Source organism: Chanos chanos, chromosome 3 (genome assembly GCF_902362185.1).
Source record: "Chanos chanos chromosome 3, fChaCha1.1, whole genome shotgun sequence".
Taxonomy (NCBI): Eukaryota; Metazoa; Chordata; class Actinopteri; order Gonorynchiformes; family Chanidae; genus Chanos; species Chanos chanos.
The window spans coordinates 13540804-13561833 of NC_044497.1; the positions used below are offsets into that span (position 1 = coordinate 13540804).

Here is a 21030-nt window from a genome sequence, read left to right on the forward strand (position 1 = left end):
ATTTATGTGTATCAGTTGACTACAGTGTCACTGAATAGACTGACTGACTGAATGACTGGATTGAACAAAGCCCACTTTAATAGATGGTTCCCATACAGCAAATTTAGCATAACCATATTTTTTAACGGATTTACAGTTAACCACCTCCGGGATTAACTAGGAGGAGAAAGAAAGAAAGTTCTTACAAGGTGTAAGTCCAACGAACAAATAAAATTACTCTACATTACCATTGTTTTCCTATCAGATAATGATGTGAATTGTAAACAAGAACTTGTATATCACAGCGCGATTTTAGCCGGCCGAGTCTATGAGAATATAGCGACTACGTAGATTCCATTACAACGTCTATTCTTCATGAATATAGTAACTATGAGAAGGATTTCAATCTATATCGCATTTCAGACGCTAATTTTCACACGGTGGCCTTAATGCTTTCCTCAGCTGGTTCTCCTTCATCCGTCTTGTAAATTAGTGAGCGGAGTTGATGACTTTGGGTGCAATAAATACATAATTCTTACATCTATCACATTTAACCCCAACCATTGCAAGACTAACAGTATACTAAAAACCATAGATGTGCGTGAGCGGGTGCCTAGACGTGCTGACTACATTGTGTGCACTTCTACGTCGTACGTGTTGACGTTGCTGTATTTTGCTGGACAGATGAATACCGTCCTCTCCAAGCGCAGTGAAACCGTCATATGGCAAGGGGACAGCTGAGTGAATGTGGTGACTTTATCCCTTTTTTAATGAAAGCGTGTCCTGATAAGTGTTTTGCACGCATAAACTACAGAAAAGTGGACAACACAAGAATGCCGGGTGAGTGAAAACTGCCCTACAACCTGCTTTCCTGTTAGCTGAAATAAACAGTCGTGTATACGTTAGCAGGCTAGATTGCTAGCAAGCTAAATTATTCCCACTTAGTTTTTCAGGTAGCATAGCTTTCCTGGTTGGCTGTACCATAACAGATGTTGTGTTTTTGTTTCGGTTATCGTTCGTTCATCGCTAAGTCACCAATTTATGCAGTTTGCTCGACGACCAGTTTAACAGAGAGAATAGTTATTGGCTCTCTTCTAACAGCTCAGTTTTCACAACTGGTCAAGAAGACGAATCCTTTTGAATTTATTAGCAAAGCTAATGTGAGCATGATAAAGCAGTTGCCTGGATACTTAGTAGGTTCAGCCTATTCACTTTAGGTCTGTTCGTTAATTTAATAAGATAACTTTTTCAACCTTAGTACAACCATTGTGGCACGGCGCATAGATAAAAAAGTATAGATTTTACGCAGTTAACTGGTTGACAAATATTTTGTTAACCACTGTTCGTTAGCATCAGACAGTACCGGTTTGTTTAGATCATTTAATGTGAAAATATATTAAACAGTCAAACTGTGAGAAGTGTAACTGGAAAAGTAGGCTATTTGGCAGTGTGCATGAGCCGGCACCAGAAGTATTAAGTCGATCAGATTCACCTCAAAATGTAAGGGGCAAAATAGTGCTAGTTCGCAATGTGTACGACTGACACTCAAGTTAATTTTGCTAGGGAAACTTGTCATGCCTGAATTCCACTGCATGCTTAGACATGAAATAATTAGGTAACGGTCACAGGGTATGACTTGGTACTCTTCTCATCTTTCTGAAAACAATTCTGCTCAAATTAAATCAAAATTATACTGCTGTAACAGTTAAACAGGCTGATCAACTGTCTGATCAACTCTTCATTTTCTACATCAAAATGAATAGAACACATTACACATCCTCCCACAAAAAACAGCAACCCACAGGCCTGTACAAATAGAAGCACACACACACACACACCCCATTCTCACTGACCCTAATTTGCCTTAGATTTTGAACAGTCGTGTAACATCTACACAGAAGCAGAGGAACTCATATGTCTGATGACTCATATGTCTGATGGTGATATTACAGAGTCATATCTCCAAAATGAGAGATTCTTGAGACCGCTTGCAAAAATGTTGTGAGGCACTTGGATCACTGAGAAAACAGCAAGTACTTGAGGCTGGGTGATCTGTTCATTTTTTAATGCTAATGAGGCATGCAATGTAGCCTGAGTGTGTGATTAAAATATAACGTTAAGTGGCAGAGCAGAGCTAACATTGGAGCAGTTAAACTGAGAGTAGATGTGACTTACTCAGCAAGTAGCCAATGGGTAGTAGCAACCTAGACCTAGGCCTGTGTTCTGTTTATGTCTGTGAGAATTTACTGTTTAGTGGTAATGGACTCACCCACTGCTGATTAGCTCAGAGTGACTTCTGTGGCCATCCATTGTTACAGAAATAAATTTTACTCAGGAAGTTTATTTAAAACAGATATACTTCAGGCTTTGTCCTGTCCCCTTAAATGAAGTTCCAGTGGTCATCTGATCAGTTAGTGGTGGGCAGAAAATTCTGTCAGACATGAAGCATTGATCAGTACAGCATGAGAGTGCAAAATACAACCCAGGGAAGTTAAAAATAGCCTACCATTTTTATTCCACTGTAGCTGAATGGTTTAATCTTATAAATCCACTGCCCTACAAAAGAACAGAGGCAGGGACAAAGCAGTCTCAACAGTGCTGCATCTGGTTGGGTTGCATTTTTAGAGACAAACAATCATTAGTAGTAGTTCTTTTATGAACATGTTCTATTGTTTCCAGTATAATTCAGTCACACCTAATGAGATGGAACACCCCTAATATGAATCCACATTCGATTTCATTTTGTGAATGTTCCTTCTTTTTTTGGCGGACTTCCATGGGTCAGATTTAGGGACCAGTGTAGCACTACAAAAATTGTTTTTATTTTTTTCTTGTTTTTGTTTGTTTTGTTTTGTTTTGTTTTAAAGCAACAGAGAGAGGGCTAATAATCTAATGACAAACATTGTTCCATGTTTCTCATTAGACTTAGCTCCAGCAATGTCTTTGTTTATGGATGTCATAGTATCTTTGAATATTTCTATTTGGATGACCAAGTAGTGTATTAATTATGTGTTTCTGTAACAATGGTTATGTGAGTAAATAGGCCTTTAGCTTATTGATCATGGGGTTATTTGCTTTTCTTTATACATGCTTTTCATGTGAATGCTGACATGTCACATGCTGGTGTGTTCTGTTCTGTTCTTAGCAGAAACTGACTAAATTCACCATTAATAGGATTGTTAAAGTTACAATCTCTGTCTTCTGGCATCTCAGAAGGAATAGTATAAATTTTTCCAGTATGTGAAGGACATTACTCCTTTGGAACAAATTCTGCGTGGCTGGACTGTGTATTTAGCCTCCATTTCAGGAAAGTATAATGATACAAAAACCTCTTGTGTCAGTGATGAAAAAAGACATACTTAAGCACTGATTTAACTACACTTATTGCAGTACTCAGTTACTTGATATTGCTGCAAAGACACAGATTAAGTCAGGGTACTGCTGCATCTCCTACAATAGTAATCATAACCTATTTCTTCTGTAGGGTGTTTGGAGGGAGGAGACCAGTGAGGCAGTGCATGGTGTTACACCTTCATCCCCAGGATCCTCATATGGTGACAGACTGAATATCCAGGCTTTGTAGACAGAGAGCAGGAGATTTTAGGGTGCTGGTTGGGAGCCAGTGCAGAGAAGTCGTCCAAACAGATGGCCACACCTTTTGTGCCTGTGCCTGTCCCCATGGACAGGGGTGTTCTTGGGACAGGTAAACCCAGACGCACACAGAGAGCCTCCTCTCTGGGCAGTGTCTCCAGTAGCTCGGAGTCATCCTCCACCAAAGGTGCTGGGGATGACACAGGACAGCTGAAGAGAGGTACTGGGATCCTTAGCTCAGAGCAGGGGAGCTTTACCCCACCGCTTCAGTGTCAGAGCCCCGTGACTCGCGCCAGGATGAACGGGATGGATCCCTCGGTGGAGTACTCCAACTGCCCACGGCCTGAAAGCCCACCCGACAACTCCGACTGGGAGGAAAGGCCAATCACCCCCACCGTGCTGGGCTACGAGGTTATGGAGGAGAGAGCCAAGTTTACGGTGAGGGTCAACATCCTGGGCATTGTTCAGCAGTTTATCTAGAAAATCCAGAAAAGCTCTTTCTGTCTGTGTCTGTTCAGTGTGAGTAGTCAGTTCATATAAGAACCATTCTTGCTGTCTTGTTTTCTTAGTCGCTGTTATTTGTTATGTTGTTTTTATTTAAATTTGGTTGTAGGGAAGTGCTGGAAGTTGACAATACTCTTGAGTTCTTGCTGGATAAGACATTAATTATTGATGAAATTAATTGATAACTGTTTGTGTAGTAAATTGCTTTAGCCACTGTGACCAGATCCCTAAGTGATTCGTCAATGTTTCCATTTGTCTTGCTGCCCTAGCACTCCACTTTCAACCCCACCCTAAGCTTTTAATCAGTGTGCTGCTCAATCAGGTCAATTAAAGTCTCTCCTTCTAGTCATTTGCTTATAGCAACAGCCACATCCCAGTAACCGAGTTACTCTAGATAAAGTCATTGCCTATGTTAAGGCATTGACCCAAGGTCACAAGGTCAGTGTCTCATCCCATAAAAGCAACCTTTCACTCATGGGCTTTTAATCATTGATCAAATCTGCGTTTGCCTTGTCTTTGTAGCTCTGTTTGTTGTTAGGGCTGGAGGGCTTGTTAGGGGGAGAGAGAGGGGGAGACATATGGCCTGACAGGCTCTGTTTTATGGTTACTTTAGGGAAGCATAGAGGAATGCAGTGGAAGAAGTCTAAGATGTGAGGAGACGTATAGGAGCATGCTGATGAGCTTGGCTCTGCTGTCTGACATGAATGTTAAAATCGCCGTGCTTTAGTATTAGGACTGGGTAGTCTAAATGCTTTCAAACTCTCTTCCTGTTCATTGACACTGTGGTTTTGTGGATATTCCTGTCTCTAAGGAAAAAAAATATGTCTGTAAAAACACAGGCCTTAATGTTATTCCTGCCTCACGTGTGTGTTTAGCTGGGTGTGAATACTGGTTAGTGGGTATTGAGTGAGTTTTTTATTTTCATGAGCTGTTATCTCTCTCTCTCTCTCTCTCTCTCTCTCTCTCTCTCTCTCTCTCTCTGTATATATAGCATACATATATGTGTGTGTGTGTGTGTGTGTGTGTGTGTGTGTGTGAAGTGGGTGTGTTATTCACGAAGAACACACTGTGCTTTCCAAAGAGGACAAAATCGAAACAGAAAATAGAGTATGTGCATGTGAATACACACCCACACATGCTTATGTATAATAGAAATAACGATCTGTGGAATGTAACAGTCTGCTGCCATTCTGTCCCTGTCTTCAACATAGCTGCCTATTTAGGCCTTAAGTATGTCCCCAGTTATGCATCTGTCGCTGCAGCCATAAAGAATAAGTCATTTCATTGTTTCTCATTCTCTCAGCACCTCTTATTTTCCCCATAATAGGCCAAAAATAGCTGTCGGTCTGTTTACACTGCTTGCATGTCACATCTTCCATGTACTGTACTTCCACAGTCCAATAGAATAAATACCAGCCACCTCACTGAGCTTCAGCCTCAACTCATCATCCTCGTGACTGTGTGTACAGTCAAAGGATCTGATGGTCTAGGAAAGGGAGATGTCCTATTTCATAGCTCAGTAAACTGTATCCTCCCTCTTTAAAGACTCTAATTCAGTTAAAGCGATTGTTCGTCAATGCTGTTGATTAGTTGAGATTAGTAATAGCATTTGATGTTAGAGTGATGGTGTTGCAATTTTTGTTTGTTTGTTTGTTTTTCAGCAAGTATTATAAATGCTCAATGCAAATGTGTGTGTATGTTCGCATGCATGTCTGTGTGTGTGTGTGTGTGTGTGTGTTAGGGGTTGCACAGAGTGCTCAAGCATTCGAGTACTCAAGCAGTTACATCAATTCTCGACTTTCTGCATTATCGTCGAGTACCCGCTAATCGCATGATGCTAGGTCGTTCAGTGCTAGATCGTGCACTCAGATTCCAGTGAGAACCCTTGGTAAACAAGAGTAATGATGGCGACAGCATAAAAGGGTGAATCGATTGTTTGTTTGCTTTATTGTTGTATTTCATTGTGCAAATTTTCTTTCCCAACTGTTGTTGTGATGAAATAAACGTGCAGCATTTGTGAGTTGTGGACCAGTGTTAACTTCATATCATATCGTTAGTTTTATGCTTTTCCCTATGCACTGGGACCAACCGCATCATAGTTGCATAGTCTTTTGACTGATGCAGCAGTACCCAACCCCACCGCGCGCACCAAGTACTCGAGTAATCGAGTTTTTCAGGAAACGAGTACTCGAGTTGTAAAATTATGTACCCGTGCAGCCCCTAGTGTGTGTGTCTGTGCACATGCTCTAATTTTTCCGGGGACAGCATGCTCTGAGCTTGTTGGAAAAATATGTTTGATATGTGGACAAGGGTGAGATATGGAAGAGAGCCTTCACATCAATCTCACCTCCCCCTACTAGTTACCAAATCTCAGGCTGTCCCACATCACTGTGAGGTTCAACACGTTTTAGAATTAGAGGTTTTCCACACAACAGAACAACTGACACAGAATGTTTGGGATGATTGACAGGACCCCTGGCACACCTCCGGGGTGTAGAAACACCTGCAAGGATTTGACATCTAGGGCCTTAGGATCATCTCAGTGTGAAGAAGACCTGCACAGTCGTTACAAAGGGCTATTGTCATTCCATTATCACTCAGAGGTTTTCCATAACGCATGTTATCTGTATCACTTCAAAGGACTATTAGATTATGTAAATTATGACACTCATAAAAGCTGCCTGCTTAATCTTTTTTTCTCTCAATCACATCACAGGTGTATAAAGTGTTGGTGAGGAAGAGCCAGGATGAGAGCTGGGTGGTTTTCAGACGCTACACAGACTTCTCCAGACTCAATGACAAGGTCAGTCCACACGGCTACCCGTTCTCTCTACCTCTTCTCTGCTGACTAGGACCTGAGGTCATAGTGATCCAAGCCCAGCGACATCATCCCACTCATCACACTGTTTGACCCACAGTGCAGAACTCAAAGGAAGTGCTCCCTTCCTGGAAGAAAAATGGCCACATTTGCCCCACATGAGCTTAAGCCATCACAAGTGGACAGGGTCGGCACTGTGCTATAACAAAGAGTTTTTCCGTCACCCCTCTCTCCACATTGTCAGGAAAAGCAAAAGGCCTTCCTGCTTAACAGAGACTGAGGATTGAGTCATGTAACTCTAAACACATTTCTAACCCAGCATGAGAAATTCAGACTTATCTCTCACAGGATTAAGAATCAAAAGTGTTTTTGTGTGCGATAAAACGTTTGCATGGCACATATGTGAATGTGTTTTGAGCTCAGTGGATTTCTGTTTGGCCCAGCGAGCATATGTGGAGACGGGGGGGGGGGGGGGTCCTTTCATTAGTCAGTAGAGTGCTGCAAAGCATACAATCTCCCAGGACCTAATTACCCTCATGTAGCCTCCGGCGCTAGAGCCGCACGGCTCCTGTTGCAGAGGTATTCACCTGGAAGGCAGTAGTTCACAGGTCTGTTGGGAAAGGAGTTCAAGAAATTTTCACAGAATGATTTTGCACATTGGATGGTCACAAAGAAAAGAAAAGGGGAAAAAAAAAAAGTTTAAATTTTATTGTACTGTGAAGCTTTAAAGATACACAGCAATGAATGTTTCTGTCAATATGGATGAACAACCCAAAATAATCTTTTTAAAGAAAAATGACCATTATTGACTTGTTGCAATCTAGGCTGGTTGATCTTTTGCCAGATGTAGAACTTTGTGTGTTCCCCTCAGCATGAGGTCTGTTGTGTTGCATCCCTGGCTGTGGCAGTTGCTTTTGTCTTAGGGTGGATTGTGGAAGTGATTAGGCTCAACCACGTCCCCTGCACACAACGCCCTTCTGTTCTCCAAAAATCCATCTCGTACTACAGCTCCTGCAGGCTAGCCTGACTCCATTCAGGCACCATAAACCAGTAGGGGGACGTTAAGGCATGGTAGTCCTGCCAAAGAGATATCAATGCTTTTAACCCCGTAACTTTAGGAGTGGGAGGAAAACTTGTATATCAGATTACATGTGTGTTGAAGGGTGTGTATTCACAATGGATTTCACACCTCTCGTTAGCAGCTTCAGTGCAGAGGCTAACCGATCTGTGGGCAATGTGAATTGGGTCAGAAATGGTATAATTATGGTTTGACTAAGTTTCAGCATATCCACTCTAGCCTGAAGCTAATCCATATCTATGGGTGTGGTGTAGCTCTCTCGGCCTGTGCTCCTCTGTCAGCCTATGCATGCACACATTGTTTACTTTTCTCTCTCCAGACAGCAATGAACAAAGCAGATGATTTTGTGTTTACCAGGTAGTAATGAGATTTCACACAGATACAGATAATGTAAAGAACCTCTCTGTCTCTGTGTTTGTTTTTGTTGCTCTCTCTTTCTCTCCTTGACTCTGTCTCTGTGTTTGTCTGTTTGTTTTTTAGCTGAAGGAAATGTTCCCTGGGTTCAGGCTTTCCTTGCCGCCGAAACGCTGGTTTAAAGACAATTATGACACAGACTTTCTTGAGGACAGACAGCTGGGTCTTCAGGCCTTCCTGCAAAATCTGGTTGCCCATAAAGATGTTGCCAACTGGTGAGCAGATGGGCTCCACACTAAGCATTCCTTCACTCTCGGCTAGCCGTGAAAAATATGAGTCTCTTTTAACAACACCTCCGATTGTAATTTATTATAGTTGTTCTTGGCATGCTGTAAAAATAACTGAAACATCAGTGCTTTGAGAACTCACCCACTCTGAAAATTTATCAGTAACATTTATCACTCAGTGAGGACACATGGACATGCATGTATGTATATGTGAATAGTACGTACCTGAGGTTGCTGGTTCCTCCACAAGGCCCTGAGGTTAATCAGGGACATGCTCTGGTCTCTTATGCTGCCTTAATGAGAGTCCCGTAAGCAGTTATTATGTGGAGCAGAAACATGCTTCAGTCTTCCTGCTTCACGTTTAATCAGATCACTGCTGTAAAACTCTTCATCACATCATGATATTCATCACATGATACTCACAGGTGCTTGACTACGTCCTCACACCAGCTGACCCGCAAGATAAAGCGGTTCTCACAGATCTAAAGTTTATTACAGGTGTTGTTGAAGTGTCATGCTGATCTCTCTGAGCTGCAGGAACTCATTGTGCAATATCAGGAGCTTGATACCTGATATGGAAAGCTTAACATGTCGCCCGCTGATTGTGTTTGTACAACATGCCCTCCTAACCCAGTTAATCAGTTAATCTTAGTCTAATCTTTTGACAAATTCAATTGTAAGCTTTCATTTATGCTTACATGCGCACCTGTATGTTTTTCAGTATTGCAGTGAGAGAGTTTCTGTGTCTGGATGACCCTCCGGGACCCTTCGATAGCCTGGAGGAGAGTCGGGTAAGAGGTTCTGTAAGCCAACCGGGCTAAAGTAGCTCAGGTTCGTAGTGGACAAAAAGTAGTTAGGTTGTCTTGCCACAGCGATCATAAGGCAGAGTTCTCACATCATGCCTGCGAAATCACTGTGACACAAATGAAAAGCTGTTTACCTCACTGTTTCAGCACACCCTATATTTGTCAACCATAATTACACGAGCAGATTGGAACACCCTGTGGCCTGACCGGCATGAGTGAGAGACTGAGCAATGACTCAGAGCTGCACAGTTGCTCATTAACATAGCTGGCTCTCCCAGACCTCTCTCACATCCTCTCAATGCTCTGCGTCTTTGGCATGCAGCACAGCGTGTAGCTTTGAGTGTCCAACTCCTGTTCCTTTCTCTTCCTCTCACACTCCTCCTCTTTCTGGCTCCATCCGCTCCTCTGTCAGGCGTTCTGTGAGACGCTGGAAGAGAGCAACTACCGGCTGCAGAAGGAGCTGCTGGAGAAGCAGAAGGAAATCAATGCCCTAAAGAAGATACTTGAGGAAAAGGAACTCCATATTCATCTATTGGAGAAGAGAGTCAAGTAATTACCCCATTGCCAGAATCATTTTATCGTCCATTGCTCATTCACAGAGGCAGAGTGGTATTCGTATGGACTGTTGTATCCTCAAGTCTTCCCACAAGACTCTTAACTTGTTGTGAATGCTTTAGGAGAACTGGTTGTGCACCCTGTTGTGATTTGAATGCTGATTTTCTCATTGTGGTTAGCTAGTTATGGCTAGTGCTCCGTAAGTAAGTGCATATGTCATCCTGTTGAAAATTGTTAACATATTCAAACAGGCGCAGTATGAGTGATGTCAGTGTCAGGGGCTGCAGATGTAAAACTCTGTTTGTGTGTTAATGTGTCTGCAGTGGAGAATCTCTGACTCCGGAGAGTTTGCATACTCTGTCGGCTCAGGGGAGTGAGAGTAGTGTGGAGGCAGATGGAGACGTGGAGTCCTCCACGGCCGAGGCTGACCAGGACATGCCTGAGGAGAACGGGTAAGGGAAATCTTCTCCTCCATTTACAGTATGCCTTTCAATATTCACTGATCCCTGTACACCATCCATCCAGTCTTTCTTCTTAGTAGGATTCAGGCTCTCACAAAACCTAATGAAACCCAGAGAAGCTCCAGGGCTAACTCAATCATGCCTTTTCCTTCTTTAATGTTCTTATAAGAACCTGTGCTCCCTGCGTGAATTCTGTCAATTGAAAGCCCATTATATTATTAGCTACAGCACCTGGAATTAGTAATAATCATTTTCTGAGAATAACTTAGACACAAGCCTTATTCAGGGCATCTGAGTGTTTCTGAAGCCCTCCAGTGTGTTCTCTGCAGACGTTTTATATGCTAAATTTACTGAACGGTGTCTGGCGTTAGGCCCATTTCTCAGCCTAGCTAAACCCTAGCACACACATTCCCACTCTGGCTGCTCTCACACACATTCCCACTCTGGCTCCATTACCACTCGGCCCTATTGATCATATTGTTTGGTTGAATTATGCTTGTCGTTGCTCGTTCCCGAGGAGCCACAAAGCCTTCAGACACTCCTATTTAGGGTCAGGCCTCTTTAGAGTAACCCTTACAAATCAAGTTAAAAGCTTCAGTAAGCATACCAACCCTTCTCCTAACTCAATTTAGCTAATGCTATTGGAGTTGTTGCGCTGGACTGACATTGCATTATGAGTTATAAGGCCAGAGTTCCATGCAGCCTTAGAATGTATGGCGAGACATTCTAGAATGTAAAGCAGTACATTCTGTTTATATTTCATGCTTTAGCTGCCAAAGGGATCCTGCCATGAACCGATGCATATGGCTGTTCTCATGTACACTCTCATCCATCCAGTTGGCAAAGTGATGTAAATTTGGCACCATTTCAGATTTAGTCAGAAAGATTTCTTTGACATTTGCGTGACCGTATAGGCTCTAAGACAACTCCTCACATCCTCCTTTGCACTGTGAAATATTGTTTTCCAGCTGATTTTTTGCAGATGTGCACGAAAGTTGATGTAAATATCTGCACACCTCAAAATGTCACATAGGTGAGCTGTAGCTAACTTTAGTGAATGACTGATGGAGTATAACTGATGAATTTCTGAATTGTTGACACACGATCCCTCACCTCATTTATCTTTGCTTTTCTTTAGCTGTGCTGTGCCTATCTGACATACAGTGCAGTAGTCTGAGGTACTGACTGAAAAAGACTGTGTGTTTTCTCCCTTAGACTCATTTTGTCCTCGTACACCTGTCCGTCTGATCTGTTATGAAACTCTTCATGTTTATGAAACTGTGGGATTGAACAGCACTACTATAACTCTTCTCATGAAATGTAGTTACACATGTAGTCAGTGTATCTCAGCATTATTGCATGGAGTTGTTGACTTCTCCTTCCTTTGTCATCTGTGTCTATCTACAGTGTCTATAAAGCTCACAGTGTCACCATCTTATGTGTTCTAAACCCACTGTGTGTTGGTCCACAGTCCCTTCTAACTCACTTTATCACCCTGTTTTCGCTATGAGCCTTCAGTACAGGTTTTACCGTATAGTTGAGTCGAAAAGGGTGATTTTCATTTTTTCTCTCTTTTGTGTTTTTCCCCTATTTCTTCATCGAAACAGTGAGCTTCAGTCTCCCAGGAACTCTGCGTGTTGGTGTGGGCCAGCCATTAGCAGCTCTCCTCCTGTCATTCAGGTGACCCAGCTGGAGCAGTGATCCAGCGCTGAGCTTCTCCCTCTCCCTTTCTGCCTCTCCCGCTCACAGCAGAGAGCCTGTCCCCCACCCCCCGGAGCATTCCTTGCCTGCTGAGAACTCAGATTTGGGCCACAGCCTCCCAGAGAATACACAGTGGATGGATCGCTCACTTCTCTATAGACTCACTGTGACCGAAACAGGTCCCTGTCAGAGGCTGGTACTGGGAATATGAATCTAAACCTCGTGCCAGAGGCAACTGAATAATGACTTTCATAGGGGCGTCCAAAAAGACTTCTTTTTGAAGCAATGAATGCACAGGCTCTCCTAGGTGAGAAGGTGTCTTCCAACCTTGAGCTTGCTCTATGCTCAGCTTTCTCATGTCATCAACTGAATGACCATTTGCCTTTTGAGGGATGTTAAAAAAAATGACAATTTTGATATCATTTTTCTTCAGTTCTGAGCTTGTGTCTAGCCATTAGTTGCTAGATCTTTACTGGTGTGGTCTTATAGCCAAAGAGTGCTTCTCAACCAAAAACATTAGATAGAAGGTGAATCTCTATAAAATGATTGAGAGGCTGAAAATCCCTCTTATTACTGTGTGACAATCCACAGGCAGAGAGAGGCCTATGTGCTCTTCAGCGCTGAAGCCCTACTCTTTGTCTGTGTACGCATCAGCAGAGTAGCACCCTCTGGTGGCTGACACAGGCACTTATACCAACATTGACTCAGGAAGATCAATGTGCTAATGAACGAATCCACTCTGTTTGAGTACCATGATCAGACTGTTGTTTCAGTCAATTGGTGTATGTTTCTTTTCCCCAGATGTCAAGGCAGTTTAAACACTGTTGGCTAATGCCCTTTTTGTCTATGCTATGCTACCAGTCTCCCGTCATGTGCTGGCACTCCATCTGTTCTTTTCTCGCCATGAAAAAGGAGGGGAGAAGAATTCTCTGACAGATGTACAGATGACACTCTTGGATAAGTTTGTTCTGTGTTTGTGGACTGTGTCACGTTTGACTGTGCTGAATGTGAGACACTTGTGAACTACACATGTTTTTAATCTTGTTTTTGAATGTCACCCTCGTTTTGATATCATGCACTGTTTGCACTGTAATCTTCGTGAAGGTCTAAACACTAAGTGAACCTTAACATATCATAATTAATGGGCTTTTAAGAAAAATAATGAGGTACTTACAGGGGCCTGATGTGTTGTAGTAATGTGATCATTTTTGTCTCTGTGGGGGTCATCCCACATCTGACCCACTTTTGTCATAGATGTATAGTCTGCACATGCAATATGAAGTCGGCGTATTTCATTTTGTGTCAAGCGCACCGGTTCCTGTGAGTTGACAGGCACTGCATGATGGCCTTCAAGAAATGTTTCAGAGCCACGTGTGACAGCTCATGTCTTGGCTCTGCATCTCCTCTGGCCTTATTCCTACACTATTTCAACCACTGATGGTGATGTTAAGTGTCCTCACGTAACCTGTGAAATGGCATAGTTAAGACTATGCACAATACCTTAAATACCGTGTGCTCTCATTGAATGGTGTACATAATGTTAGGAACTACGCAAAGATTTTTTGGACACACGTTATACTATATGTTGGCCCTGAGGGAAACCCTGAAGTTCTGTGTAGAATGAATCTGAGAAGTGATGATCTTCTCTGTGTTTTATGGTCACAGTGAGTCATCTCATTTTCATGTATATTTATGTGTTTGTCTGCACATACAGGTGCGCGTTTTAAATGCAACTGAAACACTTCCAGACACAGTGACTCATACACCACTTTAAGCCATGCTCACCAGACTGGCTGTTTTTGTTAGGTCAGGCTGTCAGAGTTTCACTATAAGCCATACTGGGTAGAACAATACAGTTGTATTAATGTGTTTATCCATTCGCAGAATAGCATTATCAAAACTAATGCTTAATGCAGATGCCTAGTTGTAGGCCTAAAGCCTGCTCTCCTTTTTTGGTTTTAGCTCCTAACAGGAGATGGCCGAGTCATTGTTCGGGGGCGAGGGGGGGGGGTGGCACAGCAGGTCACGTGATGCACTTTATGTTCCTGAGGATTTGTATGAAAGGATGCTTCTGACCGAGCAAGCAAAGCCTCGTTATTTTTAAAATTAAACTTTCAGCTTCAGCTGAAACACAGTGCCTTCCTCTTTGTCTTCATACACTCACTCTTCACAGCTTTGGTTTTGTGTGTGTATAGTTAGGTTCCCCGCATCTAGAGTGCCTTCTATTTCCCTTTTTTTGTGTAATTTTAATTGCTTGTATATCATGTTTATCAGTGTGTGTTTTTTCTGGACTTATTTTAGTCTGAATAGGCTTATCACCCCGCAGAGTGAGTTTTCAGGTGACTATAAATGATGCTATTTCAAACTCATTCAAAAAAAGGAAAGAGAGATTCTCATTGTTTACCGAGAGGAAGGTGTCCTTTGGATAGAAAAGCTTGATTCTAAGTTGTAATCCATTAAATACTCAAGTACTCAAGCACCATAATAATGGAAGACCTTCTATGCCTGTGTATGACTGCATCTGTGTGATATGAGAGCACCACTCTCAGAGGTTGAAATAAACATTTGCATAGATGTCTTGGCACTCAAAAATGGCATAAAAGAAATGTCCGATTAATTTCCTTCAGCCAGCGAAGGAGGCTTAGCATTGTTGAATGGATAAACAGAGGATTAGCCCAATGCTGGCTCTTTTTGTGGAGGAGATCAGGGAGGCCGTGTGTGTTTGGGATGCATTGTAATACTCATGTTCAGACTTATGGTCTTGTCTCTGAACATATATGTTAACCTCTCTCCATGACTGACTACAGGTGGCTGTTCACACATCTAGCAGTTCCTTATCTTAACTCTCCATGTTTTCACCATATATTCAGTTCAATAAGTTCATTTTCTTGTGGATGCATTCTCTGATTTTTGACTTCACCTCGGATTTTCTTTGAAATAAAGAAACACCACAGGTATGTAAGTCCTGACTTAATGTCATTATGCAAAAGTTCACGGTAGATTGTATTTTCTTTTGAAAAACAATAAATATTTTCAGTGAAAATCTAGGCGTAATGTCATTCCGTGACTCCAAATCACTATAGCAAAATATGTGATTTTTTAATGAATTTTTCCCAGTTCCATATGCTCATTTGTGCTCATTCACAATTGGAGCATAACTGCCTCTTGACTCGATCCACATACTAACGTTACAGCATATCAATTACAATAGATTTGTTTTAGTAAGCTGTTCTTTGGATATTCCTTTTATTTGTAATATCCATACAAACCAATTCCATATGTGTTCCAATTCCATATGTGCACTCGTGTGCTTTAGAAACATTTTCATGCCTCTTGGCCAACTCTGCAAGCTAAACATTACGTCAATAATTATGGAACACATACCCCTCCCACCACCACCACAAAAAAAGAGAGGAAAAAATGCTCATCGTTTGGTATGTTCAAGAATCTACACAGGGTCAGTATCCAGAACAATAGATGTGACCTGTACTATACTCCTGAGGAATAGAGTCACAGAGGAAGCGTAATCTCTGTATAACCATAGTTTCCCACACGATGGCAACAGAGAGACTCAATCTTTCTCGACCTCAACTGAGTATGACAGAAGAGATAGGTTTGTACAGAGGACAAGGCATAGCAGAGAGATATGTGACAAATGGTGAGTAAATGTGTAAGTGTGTGTGTGAGCTAGAGCGAGATGTGCTAACCCAAACCTAACCTTCCTTGATGTGAGGAGAATTGAGTCATTTATGCATAATAGCAAAATAACAAAATGATGTATCGCTAGAAGCGTGCCAATCCTGTCCATGTTAATATCTTCAACATCAAAACATTATATTCAGTTATCTCAGAGGAACAAAACAAAAAGGAACAAAGACAAATAACTAACATTATGTTAACCCTTGTCCATTTTCAGAGAAGGATCATTTCTCTGAATTCACCCTCTCTGCAGCCTCTCTGGTTAGTATCATCTTTGCAGTAGGGAAACAATGTACAATGTTCGCTTTCAACGTGTTTGGAAGAGGAGTGGCAAATCTTTGCTGTCAAGGAGCTATTTCAGTGTTCACCAGAAAAAGGGTAGAGCAAAGAAAAACAAAATCCTATCGTATAACCAATAAAATGTTGCCATTCATCATTCTGTTTATACATCCTGGGTTCACAGCTGCCCAGAAGCTATTCATAAATGCTACTTGTATTGCCAAAAGTTAATCCAGTGCCAACGGCGACCCACAAAAAGCACATACTCCCACCTTTTCTAATATGCGTGTTATGCAGGGAGTCTGTGAAAAGACCACTGGTAAAGTGAAAACACTATAACTGTTGGCACAACAGTTAAAAGACTGGGCAGGGTGTTATAAATAAGAATGACCGTTCACCCTGATTTACAGGTCTTTGGCACACGCTCTGACCATCGAATTTTGGAGCTTTAAACAGGATCAGTCGTGTTGGCAGAGTAACAGCTTTCTTTCAGCACGTTGTTAAAGTCCTGTGTGTTCTGCTCTTCCCTGTGCGAGACATAATCCATATTGATGATGCGAATGTAAACAGGCCGAGAATTAAAATGGGAAAGCATTTTTGTTGTTGTTGTTGTTGTTTCCAGAAAGAACCCGCAGAGTTCTGTCCGTTCCAACATAATAAATGAAACAACTTGTTTAATGTCTCTATATTAAAATTCACACATGTAATGTGTTCATTTTACTGTTATGAAGGAGGATATTGCTGCATTTCCCACTTGATTATTTCTCTGATGCCTGCATTAGTGAGAGAGTTTAATCTTCATCCAGTCTATTCTATCAACAACCTGAGGCACACTCTCCAACTGTACAAAAACAACAGAGAGGATAAAATGCCAGTTTGCACTGGCGCCAACAAACTTAGAGGAATGCAGCTTTCATAACAATACTCAAATATGAGAACTACAGCAAATAACATTCAAATCTACCAGGTTTAATGGAAAACAGAAGGCATCTAGGGTTAGTTATAGATGAATTAGGTGGGAATGCCTCCATTCACCACACCAAGTGTCTGCAAAGATCTACTGGTCTCTTCCAAAGGCAGGAAATATTTGAATTCGTTCTCTTTCATTTGTCATAATAAGGTGACACAGAATGCGATCATGTGTGAAGTGATGAAAAGGGCCTGAGAGCCATTCATTACTCAGCTCATTCTGGCTCACATTATACCATAATGTTTATGACAGAGTACAGTGTTCTAGCCAATACATCTGATGTCTGACCTGGCTTTTGTAATTGTTGTGACAGGTCAACATTTCTATATTTCAGTTACTTCTAATAGACATGTCAGGCCAGTGTTATATAGATTAGTACAGTTCATGAATTCCTACATATAATTTGTTGATTCGGGAACAATTTTCGGAAGACTCCTAATAGACAAATTCCCAATTAACATTCCAAACCATGGTATTGTTCAGTTTTCATTATTACACCTTTATGAATCATAATTTCGGCTTTTCTCTGTAAAATACATGGATCCCCAGCAGAGGTAACCAGTCCCAAACAAAACATTTGGGAATTATCTCTGTTGTTTTACTTTCCTGTGTCTCTTTTTTTTCATGAAAAAATAGTGTTTCCCTTTTAAGCAAAGCACATACCATCATGATGGATCCAAACACTTTGAGTGAATTCCTAATTTCTTCTCTTGCTTTTGTTATTATCTGGACTTTTAATTGATTACATGTGTGATTCACAGCCAATGGTTTAAAGTAATATACACATGGGCATATTGTGAACAATCATCAATATCATTTACCATGTCCATGTCCATTACCCATTAGCAAAGGTGGTAAATGCAGACAGAAACACCTGTGGGCTAGATTTCACTGACTTGTTACAAAAAATGACTGAAGATCACCCAGATCCATTTGATTCATCATGGGAAAAAGTCTAATAACTTTGCCAGGACGCGATAGGTGTAAAAAACTAACAGAAGCATGAAAGTCAAGCATTCCTCCACAGACATCAGCAAGACAAATAGAAATCCAACGATGACATTTTGTCAGAAGGCCAGGGTATACACAGATACCGTGATGCTGCCAAAAAGCAATGCATGAAATGCATGAGGTCAGAGGCCATCTCTGGGGAAAATCAGAGGACACTCAATGCCAGGAGTTGCTTTCATTTTATTTTACTTCTTAAGGAGAAATCTAAAGAGAAAAGGGTAGATATTAATTATATTACATTCCCCTTGAGTCTCTTAGTCATGGCTGATGCACGTATACAAAGATTTCTGTGAATAAATATCGAAAATCCAGAAGAGAACTCTTACTAATAATTTGAAGAGAACCTCCAAAACAAGTAGCAAAATCCTCTCTTATCCAAGTCAAATCTGTTTCACTATACCAGATCATTTTAGCTGTATAAAACCATCCATACTGAATCCTTCCACACTATTACATAATCATGTTTAGCTTTCAAATTTTGATATCTGAACCATGTAAAATGGATTCAGATGGATAAACAGCAGGAGGCGTTTGCGGAACCGAGAAAAGCAAAAACATGAATTAAGGAACATACACAAATAACCATTCATGTCAAAATGTTGTTTACAAAGACTGTTTGTAGAATATTAAAGTGTGATCCAGTTTTTTTTTTTCCCTCGTCAAATACGAATGGGATGAATTGTGTGATATTTGTGTGTGGAAACACTTTGGAATTTGCAAGACAGAGCATCGACCATAAACTGGTGATCAGCCCAAAATTGCAAAAATTACTCAGTGCACACAACTCACTAAGTCACAAGGAGTCACGTCTTTGTGGTTCCTTTGCAAAATCAGTCTAACCTTTATCAGTCACAGTTCTCTGTGTAAAGGAATGAAGTACTCAGGCAGTGAAGAAAAATTCCACAAAAATACATCCAGAAAAACCTGTCACCACTGGTTCATTTATGAGTATATGAGCCAAAAACTTATTAAAAGTGATGAGAACCTTAGAGGGTAATCTGATCGTCTAGCTCCTTTCCTTGTTCTTTGCAAATGAACCAGAAGAATATACCAGATACTGTAGTTGTTGCTTTGAAATTAGTATCCAGCAGCTTAAGTTGGGGCCTGTTGGGTTGAGGCCCAATTTCTTGCAGGGTGAACGTTTTAACATATCATTTCCTTAGGACAATGTTTTTACACTGCATACCTCTCATTGAGTTAGGAATATCATCTCATTTGCTGGGCTCTATGCTGTGCACATACGACATAGACTTATTTTGTTCTTCTTATGTTATCAACATTCTGGTAGTAAACATGTTGCTATTATTGCCAAAAGCTCTCAAAGGAGCAATAATTACTGATAAAACACACACATGTTAACCCGCGGAGTAGAGCAGTTTCTGTGCATTTTATATTTACGACTCGTCAGAACTATATATCAAAGCATGCAGAGCATCAGTCTTTGCCCCTCTTTCTAACGATAAATCAAATTCTGTTACGCAGCACATCCTTCAAACAAGTCAGAACTTATTACTGTCTAAAAGTGTACATAAACTAGACGACATGTATGCTCTTAAATTACGTAATTGGCTCTAGTCTCTAACTTCAACATCATGTCTTTAGCACGCTTATGTCTAATTGGCTGACTAACACTTACACTATCTTTAATTCTCAGGCACACGTACATCATTATGAAGGCAATCGATTCGCTGATGGTTTAACATGGAATTGTCCAAAAAAGCGTTAAACATCGTTGTAGTTTGTCGCGGTATATTGGACCTGAGCCATCAGCAGATGTGGGTTTAAAACTCTTGCTCAACTGCACACCTCTGATCAATCAGCTGGATCCCTTCAACTAAATTTGAATATGGCAAATTCTCATGCTGAAATTAATTACTATGAATTATTGCGGAACGGTTATGACATTGTTAGATGTTACACGTGAGGCTTTTAGGGTTTTTTTTTGTTTTGGTCAATTGTAGAGGATGAAGGAGGTACGGAGAAGGGGCGGGGTCGAGATGGCACGCTTATAGGCGAATATACGATGATGCTGCAGAGTTTTAGTCCATGTGGCGCGGAAGAATTCTCCTCAGAACGTGAACCATTTAGGCTATCAAGTTGTAATAGACCTGTGTACTCTTGGTCAGTACATTCTTTTTTATCCAACAAACGGGGACAGCTTGTTTTTATTTGTCTTAAAATGCGGCTTTCTTTGCTTTGGGTATGTCTTCTCCAGCCAATTTTGGTGCTGTCAGTTGTATCTTTACATGATGACCATGAGCCAAAGGAACGTAGGGAAACTGGTAAGTCCGTGTCTGTTTCATGCATCGGTATTTATATTGCTTTGGAAAGTTTTTTTTTTTTTTTTTTTTTGGTTATGTGTCATGTAATCTTTCTCTAGTTTAAACAGTTGCCTTGCAGTATTACTCTCTCTCTCTCTGTCTCTCTCTCTTGTCTAGTTGTCTTGTAACTGGTTGTCTTTTAAGTCCTAGCGCTGCATGACACAATGGTTTCCAAATGCCTCTTTATGAAAGACAGACATGATCTGTGCTTTGAACACGTGACGGAAGCATGCTATAGTCAGTCCCACACATGATTGAACATGATTGTCTGAGATAACGCAACCCACTGTACTTGACAGAAGGTTTTGAATTGTGGGTCTTATTTGTGCTTAGTCAGTGTAATAGTGTAATTGACTAACATCATTTCAGATAAGCATGAATGATTTCATTCATAGATTAAATGTTTCCTGTCCCAGTCACTGAGAGTAAATCCAACATGTCTAATATTTTCCTAACAGTGCTCTGGAATCACGGCAAACCAAAAACACTGTTTGCTAGAAGAGGAGTGGTGGAGTACCAGAAATTACGAACAGCGGTACGTTATCTAATCCTCTATCAAATCCTTTATATAGGCTCATCGTCATGGAAGTTTCACTCAGTAGTTACTGTACATGAA

General features: G+C 41.2%; 1 protein-coding gene across 1 annotated transcript; it reads left to right on the plus strand.

Annotated features, from left to right (window-relative positions):
- Positions 1-709: 709 nt before the first annotated feature.
- snx16 (sorting nexin 16) lies at positions 710-14962 on the plus strand. Its single transcript, XM_030769783.1, has 8 exons — positions 710-819; positions 3464-4008; positions 6791-6877; positions 8451-8599; positions 9333-9402; positions 9830-9966; positions 10296-10424; positions 12041-14962. The coding sequence occupies exons 2-8, from the start codon at positions 3625-3627 to the stop codon at positions 12132-12134; spliced, it is 1050 nt and encodes a 349-aa protein (XP_030625643.1). The 5' UTR covers positions 710-819; positions 3464-3624; the 3' UTR covers positions 12135-14962.
- Positions 14963-21030: the final 6068 nt, after the last annotated feature.

Bases quoted from the DNA above. Each gene is read 5' to 3' on its own strand.
- snx16 (XM_030769783.1), top strand. From the start codon at position 3,625: ATGGCCACACCTTTTGTGCCTGTGCCTGTCCCCATGGACAGGGGTGTT. The intron at 9,967-10,295 runs GTAATTACCCCA...ATGTGTCTGCAG, and splicing joins CTATTGGAGAAGAGAGTCAA to TGGAGAATCTCTGACTCCGG. The intron at 10,425-12,040 runs GTAAGGGAAATC...TCATCGAAACAG, and splicing joins GACATGCCTGAGGAGAACGG to TGAGCTTCAGTCTCCCAGGA.